General features: G+C 36.6%; 1 protein-coding gene across 22 annotated transcripts in view; it reads left to right on the top strand.

Moving 5' to 3' along the window:
* Nucleotides 1-21,602, top strand: part of adgrl2a (adhesion G protein-coupled receptor L2a) — a 97,283-nt gene that overhangs the window by 40,249 nt on the left and 35,432 nt on the right. For 15 of the 22 annotated variants that reach the window (XM_034308668.2, XM_053237979.1, XM_034308667.2 and 12 more), the window contains exons 4-6: nt 14,364-14,473; nt 18,652-18,666; nt 20,242-21,042. In XM_034308668.2, the coding sequence (XP_034164559.1) occupies nt 14,364-14,473; nt 18,652-18,666; nt 20,242-21,042 (926 nt within the window). The remainder of the gene's footprint in view (nt 1-14,363; nt 14,474-18,651; nt 18,667-20,241; nt 21,043-21,602) is intronic. The other 7 variants (XM_034308669.2, XM_034308670.2, XM_034308666.2 and 4 more) reach the window with 1 other exon arrangement.

Raw genomic sequence — 21,602 nt, 5'->3', positions numbered from 1 at the left:
CTATATCACATCCTACAATACTATATGACATCCACAATACTATATGACATCCACAATACTATATGACATCGTACAATACTATATGACATCCTACAATACTATATGACATCCACAATACTATATGACATCGTACAATACTATATCACATCCTACAATACTATATGACATCCACAATACTATATGACATTGTACAAAACTATATCACATCCTACAATACTATATCACATCCTACAATACTATATGACATTGTACAAAACTATATCACATCCTACAATACTATATGACATCCACAATACTATATCACATCCTACAATACTATATGACATCGTACAATACTATATCACATCCTACAATACTATATGACATCCACAATACTATATGACATCGTACAATACTATATCACATCCTACAATACTATATGACATCCACAATACTATATGACATTGTACAAAACTATATCACATCCTACAATACTATATCACATCCTACAATACTATATGACATTGTACAAAACTATATCGCATCCTACAATACTATATGACATCCACAATACTATATGACATTGTACAAAACTATATCACATCCTACAATACTATATGGCATTGTACAAAACTATATCACATCCTACAATACTATATGGCATTGTACAAATCTATATCACATCCTACAATACTATATGACATTGTACAAAACTATATCACATCCTACAATACTATATGACATTGTACAAAACTATATCACATCCTACAATACTATATCACATCCACAATACTATATGACATTGTACAAAACTATATCACATCCTACAATACTATATGACATTGTACAAAACTATATGACATCCTACAATACTATATGACATTGTACAATACTATATCACATCCACAATACTATATGACATTGTTCAATACTATATCACATCCACAATACTATATGACATTGTACAATACTATATCACATCCTACAATACTATATGACATCCACAATACTATATGACATTGTACAATACTATATCACATCCTACAATACTATATGACATCCACAATACTATATGACATTGTACAATATTATATGACATCCACAATACTATATGACATTGTTCAATACTATATCACATCCTACAATACTATATGACATTGTTCAATACTATATGACATTGTACAATACTATATCACATCCTACAATACTATATGACATTGTTCAATACTATATCACATCCACAATACTATATGACATTGTTCAATACTATATGACATCCACAATACTATATGACATTGTACAAAACTATATCACATCCTACAATACTATATGACATCCACAATACTATATGACATTGTTCAATACTATATGACATCCACAATACTATATGACATTGTTCAATACTATATCACATCCTACAATACTATATGACATTGTTCAATACTATATCACATCCACAATACTATATGACATTGTACAATACTATATCACATCCTACAATACTATATGACATTGTTCAATACTATATCACATCCACAATACTATATGACATTGTTCAATACTATATGACATCCTACAATACTATATGACATTGTACAATACTATATCACATCCTACAATACTATATGACATTGTACAATATTATATCACATCCTACAATACTATATGACATTGTACAATACTATATCACATCCTACAATACTATATCGCATTGTACAATACTATATGACATCGTACAAAACTACACTATATTACCAAAAGTATTCGGTCACCTGCCTTGACTCACATATGAACTTAAGTGCCATCCCATTCCTAACCCATAGGGTTCAGTATGATGTCGGTCCACCTTTTGCAGCTATTACAGCTTCAACTCTTCTGGGAAGGCTGTCCACAAGGTTGAGGAGTGTGTTTATAGGAATTTTTGACCATTCTTCCAAAAGCACATTGGTGAGGTCACACACTGATGTTGGTCGAGAAGGCCTGGCTCTCAGTCTCCGCTCTAATTCATCCCAAAGGTGTTCTATCGGGTTCAGGTCAGGACTCTGTACAGGCCAGTCAAGTTCATCCACACCAGACTCTGTCATCCATGTCTTTATGGACCTTGCTTTGTGCACTGGTGGACAGTCATGTTGGAAGAGGAAGGGGCCCGCTCCAAACTGTTCCCACAAGGTTTGGAGCATGGAATTGTCCAAAATGTTTTGGTATCCTGAAGCATTCAAAGTTCCTTTCACTGGAACTAAGGGGCCAAGCCCAACTCCTGAAAAACAACCCCACACCATAATTCCTCCTCCACCAAATTTCACACTCGGCACAATGCAGTCCGAAATGTACCGTTCTCCTGGCAACCTCCAAACCCAGACTCGTCCATCAGATTGCCAGATGGAAAAGCGTGATTCATCACTCCAGAGAATGCGTCTCCACTGCTCTAGAGTCCAGTGGCGGCGTGCTTTACACCACTGCATCCGACGCTTTGCATTGCACTTGGTGATGTGTGGCTTGGATGCAGCTACTCAGCCATGGAAACCCATTCCATGAAGCTCTCTGCGTACTGTACTTGGGCTAATCTGAAGGTCACATGAAGTTTGGAGCTCTGTAGCAATTGACTGTGAAGAAAGTCGATGACCTCTTTGCACTATGCGCTTCAGCATCCGCTGACCCCTCTCCGTCAGTTTACGTGGCCTACCACTTCGTGGCTGAGTTGCTGTTGTTCCCAAGCTCTTCCATTTTGTTATGATAAAGCTGACAGTTGACTGTGGAATATTTAGGAGCGAGGAAATTTCACGACTGGATTTGTTGCACAGGTGGCATCCTATGACAGTTCCACGCTGAAATTCACTGAGCTCCTGAGAGCGGCCCATTCTTTCACAAATGTTTGTAAAAACAGTCTGCATGCCTAAGTGCTTGATTTTATACACCTGTGGCCAGGCCAAGTGATTAGGACACTTTCTGATCATTTGGATGGGTGACCGAATACTTTTGGTAATATAGTGTATATCACATCCACAATACTATATGACATTGTTCAATACTATATGACATCCTACAATACTATATGACATTGTACAATACTATATCACATCCTACAATACTATATGACATTGTACAATATTATATCACATCCTACAATACTATATGACATTGTACAATACTATATCACATCCTACAATACTATATGACATCGTACAAAACTATATCACATCCTACAATACTATATGACATTGTTCAATACTATATCCCATCCTACAATACTATATGACATTGTACAAAACTATATTACATCCTACAATACTATATTACATCCTACAATACTATATGACATTGTACAATACTGTATCGCATCCACAATTCTATATCACATCCACAATACTATATGATATTGTACAATACTATATCACATCCTGCAATATCACTTCCTACAATACTATATAACATTGTAAAATACTATATCACTTCCTACAATTCTATATGACATTGTACAATACTGTATTGCATCCACAATTCTATATCACATCCACAATACTATATGATATTGTACAATTCTATATCACATCCACAATACTATATGATATTGTACAATACTATATCACATCCTGCAATATCACTTCCTACAATACTATATAACATTGTACAGTACTATATCACTTCCTACAATTCTATATGACATTGTACAATACTGTATCGAATCCACAATTCTATATCACATCCACAATACTATATGATATTGTACAATACTACATCACATCCTGCAATATCACTTCCTACAATACTATATAACATTGTAAAATACTATATCACTTCCTACAATTCTATATGACATTGTACAATACTGTATTGCATCCACAATTCTATATCACATCCACAATACTATATGATATTGTACAATTCTATATCACATCCACAATACTATATGATATTGTACAATACTATATCACATCCTGCAATATCACTTCCTACAATACTATATAACATTGTACAGTACTATATCACTTCCTACAATTCTATATGACATTGTACAATACTGTATCGAATCCACAATTCTATATCACATCCACAATACTATATGATATTGTACAATACTACATCACATCCTGCAATATCACTTCCTACAATACTATATAACATTGTAAAATACTATATCACTTCCTACAATTCTATATGACATTGTACAATACTGTATCGCATCCACAATTCTATATCACATCCACAATACTATACGACATTGTACAATACTATATCACATCCTACAATACTATATCACGTCCTGACATTCTATGCCATTTTACAATACCATATAACATTTTACAATACTACATCACAGTATCTCATGTATCTCATTCTACAATACTATATTACATCCTACAATACTATAGGACATTGTACAATACTGTATCACATCCTACAATGCTATATTACATCCTACAATACTATGTGATGTCTTTCAATATTATATGACACTCTACAATACTATGTGACATACTTGTACTAGTGTATACGTGAAGGACAGTTTGAAGCTGACTCAAGCTTCTGGAATTAAGCAAAGTGAATGACAGCAGAGCCATCACAGAGAGATCAGTCCATACCACACAGACGTTTTTCCTAATTTTTTATGTTATTAGAATACTGTAGTTTACTATTGTATATCATAGGAGTTGAGCGACATGACAAATATTATATCACGATTCTCAAAGTCATTATAGGATACACTATATATCAAGACATATAGGTCTGCTAACAAACTGCCAGCAAAACAGTTGTATTGCATTTAAAAGAAAGCCTGGTTGTTAATACTTTATTTAATGTCTACAAAAAAGTTTTTATTTTTGTATTAAAAATATTTACAGAAATTATTTAACACTAACAGGAGAAAAACATTAAACATATGTGAAAACATAGTATTACAATTGTAAACATTAAATATAAAATCTTAACACCAAATCAGTCAATATCCACAGTATCACAGAAAAGCTTATTGTGACATAATTTAGCGTGATTTTGATATTAACAATACTTTGGTACATTACCAGGATTCGTCTGTCACTGTGTGTGATTGAACAGTTACCTCACCATTGACTTCTTCAAAATACTGTTAAAATGTATCTCCATCTTTTTTTTTTTTACACAACTTTCTTGCTCCTATCTTTCACATCCGTTTGTGTCCAGTTCTAACTCCCAAAAATTTCACAAACCCCAAACCCTCGTCTCAGGTAGTTCTTCCATGCCAATGTCGCCTGTGGCGTGCACAACAAGGATTTAATCTGCTTCTGGAGTTCTGTAAAGCTGCATTGTGACAAAGTCTGTTGTTAACAGTGCAAATAAAATTTGCACACAGCTAGAATGTTTAAGGAGTGCACATGCTTTCTGTTTGGCTGCTGGCATTACAGATTGTGAGTTATGCCTATTTCACATTCAGAAACTGTAAAACTCTGCTGAAAATCCAACTGTAATTGGGACTTTGGGAACTGTAGGTGTTTCTGAGCACATCACAGAAGTGAACCTAGCACTGTAGACAAGGCTGACTGCCATTCCACCACCTGAGGGCAGAAATGGAGAATTTAATTTTATTTTATTTTATTTTTTAGGGCTCTTTTACACTTGCAGAATTAGTCATTAAACATAAATTAATATGTGTTTTATATGAAATCTCTCTCTATGGACATTATGTCTCTTCACCTTCCATGTTTCAGCCATGATTGGCCTGAAAATAATGCCAGTTTAAATAGTTTATGCAGTAACAAATTAGTCAATTTTTCAAATGAAAGAAAAGAACAAAACAGCAGTGATCACTCTTGAGCATTTACAAATGCTAATTTTTTTAAATATTGAAATATGATTTGAGATAGCAAAAAACAGTTAGTAGATATAACCCTATAATGAGGGAAATTTGTTTCAAAACTATTTAAGACTGCTGGCCAATAGCTAAACTGGTAGCTATGTTACATGTAAATCTTCTACTCCACCACTGATTTTTTGATGGACAAGCGTTTATGCAAGTAATAGCAGTGGTTGGCTCTGACAACACAATAAATGTGTAATTGAATGTTCTTCATCACACATTTTACATCAAATGAAGTATTGCCATACAATGAAACAAGAAATACCTCCAGAAATAGCCATAATATTAATATATTTAAAATGTTAAAATGTAACTATAGGGAGGAATGTCTGATTTTTCACATACTACGGGTTTGCAAGCACACAGTGACAATGGAAAAAACTGAGCAGAATACACTACAGTGCAAGTTCTGCAGCACAAAGCATTCAAGTAACTGTACTGCAAGTACAATGCACCAAGTACTTATGGTCATCAAATTGCATTTAAACATACTGACCAAAAGCAAAGCCAGACTCCAGAAACACTTACTACAGTCCATATAGTGGCAGTGCAAGATCCTCTCCTTCCTTCCTCTGGAATCTGAGTACTACTCAGTCATTTTCCCTGTCGAATACTCGGCCTGGTGAAATGACCGAAATACACCTCTCAAACTTCCTATCCTTGCATTCTACAAACCACGCTTTTTTCTCTCATCTGCTCCATTTATAATCAGGCCTCCTGGTTGCATGGCATTGACTCATAGAAATGCTCTTAGAACCAAGCACGGAGAATCTCCCCCTCTAAAATCATCAACAATCATTTCAAACGTGCTTTTAAAAAACCAAACAAAATCTCGTTTTTCATGTATCCGCTTGCCAATTGATTGACTAACATACATCTGGAGCCTTGCAATTCCTCTTTTCTAGCATTGCTCTGGCAAACAGGAAGTTGCGCATGACATGGCCTTTGATGTGTTTTGTAGGTCTAGGCAGCGTGGGTTGTTTGTATTTCCGCTTGGCTTATTATACATGTGCCATGATTTGTATGAAAATAGGCCTGAAACTGCAGCGGCTCAATTAGGCCCTTCAGCTGCAGGCAATTAGCCGTCTCAAGTGGGTGCTAATCTACATGGGGAAACTTTTCAAAGGGATGTGCCTCCGTAGGTTTGCACAAGCCCAGATGTGAAATTGCATTGTTTTGCACTTTTCATGTTGTTATATCTTTTGGCCAAGTAATGAATCACCACCAACATCATAATCATCCATCATGACGCTTGATTAGTGCGCATTAATAAAAGATGTGGGCTAGTTTTTAGAACCCAATGCTTCATTTCAATGGAGATAAAACTTGGAATTGGCCAAGCGTGGATTCAGGTCTCTGAGACCAAATGTAGGCTCAACACCTAAAAATTAAGTTAAGCTAAGTAAGTTTATCAATCTTGATTTTCCAGAGAAAGCCCATATGTGTATTTGCTAACTTATTTCTGACATATTTCTTATATATCTTTCCTTCCATTACTCCATTACTCCTTTATCATTGCCTCCAGTGTTCAGGAAAACAAGTGTAGTGTTCTTTGTTGATAGAAATGCTTGTGTACACACACACACACATACACGCTTGCTTGTTTGTGTTTGAATGTGCCTCTCGTCAGTCATTTTATAGACACTCCACTCTACAGGCCACCTGAGATCCTGGAAGTGGCGAATGATGAACATAGGTGGAAGTAAAAAAAAAAATCATTCAAATATCAAATCTGCCTACTTAACTGTTAGAGAAATAATCTTACATAATGCCCTTTAAAGTGTTCCATATCTCTCTTTATGCAAACACCTGTAAGCAGGAAAAAAAAAAAAAAAAAAAACTGCACTTGTTTGTGAAATCAAGAAGAACACTGAGAGACTTCCCTGATTTCTAATCACTAGAGGAGGTTGATTACTGCAGGGAAAGCATAAAGTCCTCAAGTTTGTTTTAGACTTCTCTTATGTGATGCATGAAACAGGGTGGACAGTGTATGACTTCTTTTGCCTTGGCTAGAGAAACACAGGGATACACTTTCACCTCAGTTAACCTATGCTGCTGTTTCAGTTAAACAGACAAATGTGCAATTTCACTTATTAGTCAACTAAGCCCTTGTTTGACGGACAGCCTACAAACAGCTAGGAACACCTGTTATGAAAAAAATGAAAAGGGAAAAGAAAAACACATTCCAAGGTTTTACAGGATCATTTTGAGGCTTTTCTCAGAAGCACTTCTGAAGAATTAGAAACCAACTTCAACTCAGTGTGAAATGTTTGTGTAAGGCACTGTAGCAATGAGGAAAGAACAAAAAAAGGCAAATTACTTTTAATATTAGTCATTTGTTGGTATTTTGGTAGTTTCATTTAAAGTGATTCAATGTGATTGGACCATTTGAGCGCAAGTTTATGTTGCATTAATTGCCTCCTAGCGTGCACCAAGAAGAACGTGATTATTTAGTTGTTTCGTCTTGGTTCATTGTAATTACCCCAGGCATATGACAATAATTAGCAATTGCAGGTTTAACGACGACATCGATTTGTTGCCTTCCAAACCCACAAAAGTGGTTGCGCAGAAAATGGCTCTTTTCTTAGACACACTGCTTCTACTACTGAGAATCGCTGTGGCATTTAGAGTGACCTTCTCTTCTCTTCAGGCTTACAGAGTGTTGACAGTTTTGGGAAAATTCTACTACTCTGCAACTCTCTACAAATCTCTGCAACTGCACTGGAGGGATGAACACCATTTCTCTAAAAGATATTCCCTCGATTGGTGTTTTGATGATGGTGGTGGAGAGCGCTGGCTAACTCGTCAGTCTAAAATCTCCCATAGGTGTTTGGTTGAGTTGAGATCTGGTGACCGTGAAGACCGTAGCTCATCATTTTCATCCTCATCAAACCATTCAGTGAGCCCTTGTGCCCTGTGGATAGGGTCTGGAAGAAACCATTATCATCAGGATAGAAATGTTTCATCATAGGCTAAAGGTGATCAGTCAGAAGAACTTTGTACTGATTTGTCGTACTGGTACCAGTCTCTTGGTGTACAGCACACATGCGCTTGTCCACTTTTCGGGAATACGGTGAAGGATCGCTTTCCGAATGACTTTTTTCCACGTCTCTGTGCTTCTTGCACCACTGAATTAATGATGAATTAATGCAATGTAACCCTACTATAATGTAACCCTACTATAATATCCTTCTCTCTGTAGTTGTGAGGAGTGTCTGAAGGTCTGATCACATCCTACATTGACATTCTCATTCACCTGAAGAACTGCCATTCTTTTCCTCCTTTTATATCATACTAATAAAGGAGCATCTCACTGCATTTTTGCTTTCGACCATGATTTCAAAACCCTAATACTGATGCCTTTCCTGACAATCAAATTGCAGATGTTATACTAATCGCTGCTCCTATAGAAACATTTACCACTTGAGCAGTCTGTGTAACTGCTATCCATGAACTCTCTTTCAAAGTTAACTGGATCTTTTCCTTTTGCCAAGTTAAAACAAAATGGAGGTATGTTTTATACAACTGTGCTGTGTGACTTCTAAACAACTACAAAGATATATAGAGAATCATTAGACAAGTTGAAATGCTGAAGTATATATTTGTGTGTATGTGTGTGTGTAAATGGTTAGATGACAGCTACCTTGAGAGAAGCCCTAATAAAGCAAAAAAAAAAAACATACTTGTCTCCAAACTCTGCTTACACCCTTACTAGGACTGGGCAGTATGACAATGTTTTTAATAAATCTAATTTTAACCTGACTGGAAGCAGTTAATTATTAAAACTTAATTTTTAAAATATGAAAATTTTACAGTTATTAACATTTTAATTTAACATTAATTATTCTTTTTCCTTTTCAGTATTAATTTAAGATATGAAAAATTAAATATAAAAATAGTTATTTATTTTTGTGCACATATAAATTATTGAATAGTTTTTTAATGCAATACTATAGGGGTGTAATAATACCATGTGACATGGTGCAATACCATGGACATGTGCAAATAAGCATTCTATTATGCATCAAATGCAGTTGCACTGTTTGAACCCCAGAGGTCCCAATCTGACCAGCCCATAAAATATAGCACATACCGGTCACGTGATCACATTCTTTTGTGAAGAACCTGTGAGATCTGCACTTGTGAAGTCGGATAGCTGATAGGTCTGTATTGCAACGACCAACACGCAACATACGATGGTTACATGACCACGTTATAATGGTTAAAAAGAGCTCTTCAGTAGCTTTCAAACAACACCAGCTGGAAAACGGGCATTTTAGCTGACTTTGGAGCTCTATTTCTGCTATGGCACTCATTATGTTTCAGTCAGTTATTTACCCCAGGTCAGACAATTTGTTTATTCAATCAAAATTTTTGGGAGAATATTCAGTTTAATAATTTATTATTTTTTTCAAGCTTGGTGAACCTGTAATACATTTTATTTACAATATTAAACCTTGGTTCATAGCAATTTTTATTTATTTAGCTTCATACAGACAAAAATGCACACTGTTTTGCATTGTTTATGATTCAAAAATAAAAAAGGAGTCTTTTCAGTCATAGTTTTTCTTCTTTCAGATTATGTTCAAAATATTCTGAGAATCAAATCAAACTGAAATCATGAAGCCAGTATTGTGAATCAAATTGTGACCAGAGTGTATCGTTACTCCCGTACAATATTGCTATATTGTTGGCAGTTTATGAGCAATTCTATACATTGTGATACATCGTGTATCATAGAAATGTCTATGATATTATGAAAAAAAAAGAGAATTATGATATCTTATTTTTGTCTTATTGCTCATCCCTAAACCTCACAATAAATATAACAGCAAGTTTTGGGGTGGGGGTTTGGAGAAACCATTCAGTACACATTTACACAGTCCTTAAATGCTTACATTTTCAAGCCCCGGTGACAAGAGGCGTGTGTGTGTGTGTGTGTATGTGTGTGTGATGTGTCATCTGTAAGAAAGTCTCATCTTCTCTGTAAACACCTTTGCTGTCAGCCATGGGTCTATTTCGGAAGGAGATTTTAATCAACGGTGTGCTGTGCTTGTGCGATGCTCAGGCAGAGGCGATGCTTAGCTCTCCTTAAAGGTCAAATACGGGAAGATTAGCTTCTGAATACGTGATGAAATATTAGATGTGTTCTTCCCTCATTGGAATGACGCCATCAGGTTGGTATAACTGTATATTATATAGTCTTTTCCCATTTTTCATGCCTCCACCACTGAGTGGGGTAGTCATTCTGTTTTCGGGCTGTCCGTTCCTCCATCCATCTGTCTGTCCGTCTATCCATCTGAGATTCTCATTAGCACAATATCTCAAGAAGGAGTGGTTGAATGTTTGTAGGATTTATATGGAATTATCATTAACCTGCAGATGAATTGATTAGAATTGATCCAAACAGGGTCAAGGTCACAGCAAGGTCAAATGTCTGAAATATTTTTTATTCAATAGCTTCCTTTATGTCTGAAGTATATTTTAAGGGTATTTCTGATATATAAATTAGTAACAAGCAGGAACAGCTTTACCTCTGACTTTTACAAAGCACTGCCACTGGAGACTTCTTCATAAATGTTAAATAGTCATCTCCTTACAGAAAGCTTCACCATATCAACAATAATATTTTACTTTGAAAAGCATTTTTTCCCTGTCCCTGTGCTGTTACTATAGAAACAATAATGTATTAGAATAAGCACATTAATATAAACCTGTTATTTGAATAGCAGAGCTGCCTTCATAGAAAATTAATCAACCTTCTGACCAATTAGAATCGAATGCAGATATCACAAAGTACAGGTTTCTTATAAAATTTGTATTATATACTCAGCAAATGAGGCTTATTTCCCTTTTAATCACCGTGCATTATAAAGACATCACACGAGAAATATCCTTGTAAAACCTTTCAACTTTTTTCTTCCTTTCAGGCAACACACTACAAGTCATTCCTTCCTCCATGGAAGCATAAACTGTCCTTTGAACATAAACAGCTATAATTTAGTCTCATATCCCATTATGTAAATGTATAGACAGTGTTAGTAAATGAAATATATCACAGACCGTGTTCTACGATTCTCATTAACAGCACCACAGATAAAAAGAGCCAACTGGCTCATTAATGCAGCAGCTAAAGGTATGTGTTACAACTTCTGGCAGCACTATAATTCATTTTTATGAGCAACAGGCCTCGCACTCTCATCTGTTATCACACATGTGGTGTGTTAATAAAGTAAAAATCCATATGAGGGACAGTTTTCTCACCATGGCTTCTGTCTGTGTATTGTCCTTGCTTCTCAATATGACCAACACAATTGCACAGCTGTGCTTCAGGATCTGCGTAAACAATATTGCACTGTTGTATACAGCAATCCATCTCGGATAACGTTGTCTCCATGTTTGTATTAAAACCGCAGAAAACAAGAGGACTTTATTGTTCTAGCTGGTTGCTGATTGAAGGGGAAAAAGTGCAGAGAAAAAAATGGTCAGAAAAATGCCAGCAGAGTGATTCAGACATTCAGCGCTACAGCGTCCTGCCTTCTAAGGCTGCGTTCAGAGACAGGAAAGCATCGAGTCGGCACAGAGTGCTGCGTTTCGAAGTGCCTTCATCTGGCCGATCTTTCACTGCACATCCTGTAATTCAACATGGTGGCAGAAAACACTGGTGAGACAGGGAGCAGTTTGTGTAATTATTTTTTATTTTATTTCTAGAGAAAACCCTGATGTATTCACAGAATAGTCATACTCTTTTCTCCAGTCATGAGTCATTCCATGTCGCCTAGGGCTGTCCTATATGATGATATTATATCGATATCGTAATAAATTATGTCAATTTTGAGAAATCATGGATATATATTTTTTAATTAATTTAATTAATATAATTTAATTGTGCTGTTAAAATCTTGGACTTAATCTTTAAAACTGTAAAATATAAAAATCTTCTCTTGCATTGTTTAAAACATTGAAAAAAATTAATACATTTTAAAATACATTTTTCTTAGTATTTTTTTAAAAAATAATGTAATTATTATAATTATATTATTATAATAATTATTAATTATTATATAGTAATAATTATAATAGTGTTTGTAATGCAACACTACTGAATTGCTGGCATTTTTTGAGCAAACCTATATCGTAGAAATCATGATATGATATTTATATCCTATCGCCCACCCCTGTTCTCACCTGTGGACTTTCGGTTTAGTGACTGTTAGCGTACGTCGGTATCCTGGCAACGTGTTGATGCATGCTGCCTTCAAAGCCTGTCTCAAACCATTTTCTTACAGATACCTTAGTAGATATCAAAGCGCTGCCTTATAAGACAACTGACTTAGTCAGCAAGATATCAGGGCAGCTGTCTTCCGCCTTCTCGGACACTGCTTTGTGTGAAAATGTACTTTTTCTTCTGTCACAGCTTGAGGACTTTTTAGTCCACAGGCATGTTCAGATTCAGGAATCAATTTGCCTTTTAGCAGCTACCCTTTTTGTCTTTCATAAAATGTCTACTTTCAGGGAAGGCACATCTGTTCTCTCTACCAAAAATAACACACACACTCCCACACACACACACACACACACACACACACACTCCCCCCCACACACACACACATACACATACACACACAAACTCAGAGAGTGAGAAGGAAGCAGTGCAGAAATTCTACAGCATTAACCGATGTACTGTAGATAGATTTTCAGCGATCAATTGAAATAGTAGGCACTTGCACATGGACAGAGATATTGATTAAAGGCTACAGACGACAGATAAAATGCTAAGCCTCATCAGGGCGGTGAACTGCCCAATGTGGTTGTGTAGGTTTGTGGTAACTGTCTGAGACCTCAGTGGGGCCGTAGTGAGAGGAATGCCTAAAGTTTTTTCTCTCTTTTTTTTTTTTAAACACAAGTCCAACAACAAAAAAAAACATAAACAAGACAGTCCCACTGAGCACACAGCATGATTCAGTCTGTATCATTAATATTCTAGAGAGGGATCTACTTTTAAAACGGCAGGCACTATGATTAATCAATCATAATTTACATTGTAACTAAGCTGCTCAGATCTCTAATTATGATGTTTTTGTTTTTCCTTTCTGTGAAATGTTGTTTAACAAACCAAACCGGACAAGCCCACAATACGCCGTATGAAACTGAACAGAAAATGCTTTATAAGAATTGTTCTCTTGGACTAATCAGCATGTGAGGTACACACAAAATCTTTCTAATTTAATCATGAACACTTTTAGATTGGATTGTTCATTTTGTCTGAGACGTCTGCTGTGGCGTCCGTGCCCTCTGCTAATATTCAGTCTCATTCTTTTCATCCCAAACAAAGCCATTCTTTTCTGAATCCACTGGCCTTTTACTCGAATGATGCTGTTTGTTTCATATTGACCCGAGCACAACAAGACCAATTGCATTACTGGCAGTTGAGCCCTCGTGCGCTCTAAAGGTGCACACACTAAAATCCCTAGCTGATTTTTCCCCCCTTTTTGTAACTCACTCACATTCTGTGTTTTTCTGTCTCTCTCTCCTTCACTTCCTCCCTCAGGTGCAATAATCGAACCCAGTGTATTGTCATTACGGGATTGGATGTCTTCCCTGACCCTTGCCCAGGAACTTACAAATACCTTGAGGTCCAGTATGAATGTGTCCCTTATAGTAAGTATGAGCCATCATTTTGTTTATGCAGAAATTACTCTGTTACTCATTTATAATTTCTCTAAGGACCAAACAAACTTAGAAATATGTATAAAGTGAACGTTAAACGTCCCTCACAGGGGAACAGTAATTCTTCACTTAATTCGATCGGTACCTAAGATGCTGTTATATTGTGTTTCTTTTAACCATTATTTTTTTAAATCATTTTGGGGAGATCTTTGATTTGTTTAATATTTGCTTTTTTTTTACTTTTACAGAACTGTCTTGGTGTAGAATAAGCTTACAGTAATACTTTGCACATACTATATGGCCAAAAGTTTGTGGACACCCTATGCATATGTGCTTGTTGAAAATCCCATTCCAGATTTAGTCCCCCTTTACTGTTATAATAACCTCCAGTCTTTTGAGAAGGCTTTCCACTAGATTTTGGAGTGTGGCTGTGAGGATTTGTGTTCATTCAGGGGTTGAGGTCAGGGCTCTGTGCAGGACAAGCCAAATTTGGGAAACCATTTCTTCATTGACCTCACTCTGTGCACAGAGACACTGTCGTGCTGGAACAGGTTTGAGCTCCTTAGTTCCAGTGAAGGGAAACTGTACTGCTACAACATACGAAGACATTCTATACAATTGTGTGCTTCAAAGTTTGTGGCAACAGTTTGAGGAAGAACCACATACGGGAGCGAAGGTCAGGTGTCCACATACTTTTGTCCATATAGTGTATGTGACCGCCAGGTTTTTTTGTTAGTCTCTTTATTTTTTAGATGTCACTTGTGCTCCTCATTAATCAAATGATATTTAGTGGTATATTGTTTATTTACCATTATTTATTCATCTTAATATGTGAAAGCAAAATAATATCATTAGTTCGATTGCATAGTGAAGAGCCAGACAAAAGCATCCAAAGCTATTGATACATGCACTTCTCAAAGTTTTTGCAGCCAGGAACTCGTAATTCAGCCAATTCAGCCAGGGAATTGTAAAATAAATTCCACAGACCCCTCACAACAGATTTATTAACTATAGAGATATTAGGTTTATTATTAATCAATAATAATTTGACTGTTTATTGTAGCTATAGAGCTTTTTATTCCTAAAAAATTCCACCAGAAGAACACATTAAGTCCAAATTAACATTATTTATAGGCTACATCTTTTTGCATTATTGAGGATTGGATAGCTATAAGAACTCAATAATAAATATAAAAACACTGATACAAATATAAAAACGTTGATAAAATCACTGACCCCTTGGCTTGACCCTGCTTTGAGAACCACTGCTCTAAAGAATATCAGATGACCCAGAATAGCTGTGCAGTCTGATGCTTAAATCAAATCTAATGCTTGTGTAGATTCACAGGTTACCAAACTCCCAGCAGAGTCTGTATTCTAGGTGTTAGGCTTGTGTGATATTGATTGCTCACGTTTTTCCATTTTAAAATATCGCAATAAACTATTTAATCGTCTAGAACCACTAGCCTAAAAAAAGACAGGACAAGCATTTCCACCAATTTCAGGTTTCGGAAGAGTAAAGGGGGCATAATAATACTACCAGCTGTGCAGTCGAGAGCTGTGGCAATTGTAAAAACTCAGCTGGATGGTGGATTTTTAGGTAAATCTGCAGTAATGCGCAGTAAACATAACATAAACAGCCCTGGTGATGATGCAGGAGAGCGCCATTAAAAAAATAAATAAATAAATAAAAGTGTATTTAATTACCTTCTAATCATCAGCAGCATTAACATTATTTAAAATGTTAGATTTGACACTTGTTGTAGGCCTATTTAATCTTTTTTGCATCAAAATCTTTGTCCTTTTCTCTCCTGGCTGTTTTTGACCATTTTTGGATTTTGCATTTAGATTTTGTTTCACATTATTGAACTAAAAACATTCTCCGTTTATGCTGACAGAAAGCAAGGGAGCCCGTGCGAGTTTGGGAGAAAAGGGCAAGGCTTCTAGGCTGTGTCAGTACAAAACCCTTGCACGAAATCATTCCAGATTTCTATGTCCATTGGCTGATCTTATTTTATTTGGGCTCTTTCAACATATTTTTGAGTGATACCTCAAACTACCGTACTCCGATGTTAAATTGTGTAGTTCCTATGCAAAAAGCGTGACGTTTGGCATGTCTTGTAATATATTATAATAAAAACAGTAAACGTCACTTGATGTTGTAGCAAGGTAATATCATGTAGGGACAGTAATATCATTAATATCATCAATATCGCACAAGCCTACTAGGTGTCTGTAATCTGGACACCATGAAAAAGAACTGACATAAAACACGAACAAAGTCAAACTAAACAAGTGCACTCTATTTTGAGATTTTCTATTACATTACCAGTGCAGATTGTTTTGGTCCATTAGGCATTCGGATGGTTATATTATTATCCAACTCACTTGTCCCATATACCAGGAGAGTATCTGTGGGAGTTGTCTTTTTGTTACACAAATCGAGAACTCTAGTGAGGAGTGCAAAACACATCTAAAAAATAAAATCAGTCTGACAGGAAATTCCATTTCTCTGTATTTTTTTTTTTGTCAGGACATTGTCTTGTTAATAGATAGACACAAAAGCATGTAATGAAAATACCACCAAGTCTGTAATTATGCCAGATATTGACTAGAAGTGTGCTAGTATGAATGGTAAATTATATGATGTGGATTTGTTTCTCATTTCTGCTTATGTGCCACTTTTCTTTTTATCTTCTGATGAAATCACAGTTTTTTTTCCTTTTAACACATGCTTTAATATGATTTTTTCCAGATTTCTCTATTCACTTGCCGTCCACAGCATTGTCCATTTATTTAACATGACTACTCTTTGTTTGAATTTATAGGAAGCTCGAGTTATCCTGTCTCAAAAATATCAGTTTGAATAATGTGTTTGATTTATTATTGAAAAGTTTAAATGTTTTTTCTACTTCTTCTTAGGTTTACTCAGACAAATGTTTTGCACTTATGCAAAATACAGAAAAGAAATTACAATACCAAACTCTCTGTCAACATTGTACCCAAAGAAATATTAACCGAACAGCTACTTTTATATATTTTTTATATATATGTATATATACACAGTATATATATATGTGTGTGTGTGTGTATGTGTGTGCACTGCAAAAAATTATATCTTAGCAAGTAAAAATAGCTTGAATATTAGCAAATTCAACAGATAACATTATAATTTTGTTAGATTTATTAGAACAAATATATTTTTCTATTGGCAAATAATTTAGCTTTTATATTATATATATATATATATATATATATATATATATATATATATATATATATACAGGCAGATAATGTAGCTTATTTCAGCATTTATTTCTAGAAAGAAGCAAAATTATCTACTATCGAATTTGAAGCTTGAAGTTAGTATGTCTACAAATAGGCTTACTGGTCTTATATTTATTATATAATCTCATAATAAAAAATATTAGTTAACTTCACGATATCTTCACTTGCTAAAATGTCACATTTGCAGTGTAAATAAAGTTTTAGATTTCCTATTATATTATATGTTTTAGAGACTTGTTTTTTTTCTGTGTTTGTTTATTAGGTGATTTTCACAAGAACTCAACTCTCAAGGACAGTTTTTAAAAATATATGTGATATGTTTACACATTAGATATATTATATAAATTGCACTAACTAAATTAATATCTAGTGCTATATTCTGAAAATAAGTAAAGTAGTGTAGAATGGAGTGTCATTATTTTTAAGCTGGTCAAACAAAATCTGAGCATTTTAAACTAGAAAATAATTCTTTACTGTGTTGTCTCTAAATTGTAAAGTATTGTAGAATATTATATACGTTAGGATAATATATCTTTGTACTGTACTCTCCTTCTTGTATACTTTTCTTGAGTTCTTTTGGAAATTGACTTTCTTGTGCGCAGGGCTACTGATCTGCTCCTGTTCACTCCAGAACAAATGCTGTTGCACTTTTTTACCACTCGATTACTAACGCAGCCTTTTTCTCTAAGGGGAGTTAGGATCTCGCGTGAGTGACTCTAAACTAACTCCCTCTCTTTCTGACTAGGTGTACGTCTGTAAATGATGTCCTTTAACTCATGACATGTTAACTGCATGTGTTCATGGACATGATAGTTAATTCATGTTAATCTCTTTTTCCCCCCTTGCACCCCTTTCATTCTCTCTTCCCACGCTTAAAATAGAAGTGGAGCAAAAAGGTAAATAACTGACATAATCTAAAGTCCCTGTAGCTCCTTTTTCATTTCTTTTTTTCTTTGTGGCATATGGTTGTAAAAACCTTCCTATCCCTACTTTTGCCTTTCTGATCCTAGCAGGCTGTAAGAAAAAAATCCTCTTGATTCAGTAAAGGTCAGTAAAACTGCAGCAATGGGAGGAGGACTCATTATAAAGATATGATAAGACACTTGCAACTTAAATGTTAGCTGTGATGTGTTAGCCGAGAGGCTGGAGTCTGTCGGGGTTTCCCCCTTCCACCTCCCTCCTCCCTTTTACCCTTGGGTGCTCTATCTGTCTTTCTGTTTGGCTCGGTCTCTTATTGCCTGGCTTTCCAACCCTCCATAGCATGCCATGGTAACAGGTTTTCTCTTAGCCTATTAAATTCACTGCCTTAACTGTCGTTCTCTTCCCTCTATCTCTCTGTCTCTCCATCTCTCTGTCTTGCTATCTCTGTCTCCTTCTCTCTCTCTCTCCTCTCCCTCTCTCGCTCTCTCTCTCACTATTTGTCTGACTGTCTATCTGTCTGACTCTCTTTTTCTATCTTTGTCTGTCTTACTCTTTCTGTCTATTTCCACCTGTTTATCAGTCTGTCTAGCTCTCTCTTTGTATATTTCTCTGTCTCTCTCTCTCTTTGACTATTTGTCTGTCTCGCACTCTGTTTTTTTTTATCTGTCTGACACTCTGGCTTTCTCTGTCTGTCTGTCTGTCTGTCTCTCTTACAATTTGTCCATCTGTCTCCCTGTCTGTTTGTCCATCTGTCTCCCTGTCTGTCTGTCTTCCTCTCTCTCTGTCTGCATCTTTCTCTGTCTGTCTTTTGCTTTGTTTCTCTCTCTCTCTCTCTCTCTCTCTCTCTGTCTCTCTCTCTCTGTCTCTCTCAACCCTGCCACTTGCTGCTGTCTTCACATTTGATTATTGTGTCTGTGTTCAGGGAAGAAATAAAATCGCAACACCTCAAAAACGTAATGCTGCTTTAAATCTTAATGGTTGTGACATTTGCACCATTTAGTCAGAAAGAAAGCCTCTCTTAGGTATAGCATAAAGGCCACATAAATGCCAAATGTCTCAGTGTACACATTTGCAGACATGTTGTATGGTGCTGTTGAAAATCTCCCTGTCATTTTTTTTTACCAAGTGTCTTTTAGTTACCTTGGTTTATTTACAGGACAGGTTGGTTGCTTTCTTTTCCTTTCTTTTCTTTGACTTTCAGTTGCTGTTTAATATCCCTCATTCCCCTTCGGTGTACAGTATGTCCAGAGCAGCAGGGAGCCTTTGGTTTCAGACACATAATACTACTTTTATTTTCTGTTTTAGCTTCAATTACTTTCAGATCCAGATTCATCACACTAAAATAAACTCCCTCTTATTTCATTTAAATGCTGAATAGCTTTAGCTTCTTAGCCACTCCAGTGTGTGTTTTTTGTCCCTGTCCTCTCAGACCACCCAATTATCAAGCTGATGTAGTGCCAGACTGGCAACTTGGCCATCTAATTGCAATACACCTGGCCTGCGTTTGCTTACGCTTGACTGTTCTCTGTTCTGCTCTTCTCTGCCACTAGTTTTTGTTTGTCCTGGAACTCTGAAAGCTGTCGGAGATCCTTCCTTTCTGTACGAGGCGGAGCAGCAAGCTGGTGCCTGGTGCAAAGACCCTCTTCAAGCAGGGGACAAAGTTTATTTCATGCCCTGGACGCCGTACCGCACCGACACACTGATCGAGTACTCGTCGCTTGACGATTTTCAGAACTCCAGACAAACCGTAACATACAAACTTCCCCATCGAGTGGACGGCACCGGATTCGTGGTGTACGACGGCGCTGTGTTCTTTAACAAGGAGAGAACACGCAACATTGTGAAGTTTGACTTGCGCACACGAATCAAGAGCGGCGAGGCCATCATCAACAACGCCAACTACCATGACACGTCGCCATACAAGTGGGGCGGCAAGACGGACATCGACCTGGCTGTGGACGAGAACGGCTTGTGGGTGATTTATGCCACTGAGCAGAACAACGGCATGATGGTGCTGAGCCAGCTGAACCCATACACACTGCGCTTCGAAGCGACGTGGGAAACGACATACGACAAGCGCTCAGCCTCTAACGCCTTTATGATCTGTGGTGTGCTCTACGTGGTCCGGTCCACATACGAGGACAATGAGAGTGAAGTGAGCAAAGGCGTCATCGATTACATGTACAACACTAAGCAGGGCCGTGGTGAGTACGTGGACATTCACTTCCCCAACCAGTACCAGTACATCGCCGCCGTGGAGTACAACCCCAGGGACAACCAGCTCTACGTGTGGAATAACTTTTACGTTCTGCGCTACAACTTGGCCTTTGGACCACCCGATCCAGCTCACGGTAAGTCAGATTTTGATTCAATTCCACAAATACAGCGTGATGAAATATCAGATGGGGAGGTATGGCATGCTGATGCTTCACAGCTTCAGGGTTCCAGGTTCAATCCTGAGCTCGGTTTACTGTTTCGCATGTTCTCCTATTGTTCCTGTGGGTTTCCTCAGGGTTCTCCGGTTTCCTCCAAAAACATGCCAGTAGTTTGATTGGCTACACTAAATTAACCCTAGGTGCGAATGTGTGTGAGTTTCATGCTCTGGACTCGCATCCCGTCACAGGTGTATTCCATCCTGCATCACTCCTGAGATTCACCGGGAATCTGACCAGGATAAAGCGACTACTGAAAATGAATGAACAACTGAAATATCTCACCTCCAGTATCATAGCATAACATATACAACAATACATATGACAACATAAACAGTGTGACAAGTGTAGAGCATCATCGTTGTACCAAACAAGCTCCATATACACAGGTAAGAACTTCCTGCTGATGATGTACATGTCCAAATGCCAATTGGCTGAGTGTGTTCGTATTTCTCTAGTATTTCCCAGTCTCTGTGTTG

Source organism: Pangasianodon hypophthalmus, chromosome 11 (assembly GCF_027358585.1).
Source record: "Pangasianodon hypophthalmus isolate fPanHyp1 chromosome 11, fPanHyp1.pri, whole genome shotgun sequence".
NCBI lineage: Eukaryota > Metazoa > Chordata > Actinopteri > Siluriformes > Pangasiidae > Pangasianodon > Pangasianodon hypophthalmus.
Note: the sequence above shows the minus strand (reverse complement) of the source record. Positions and strands in the feature narration are given on the sequence as shown.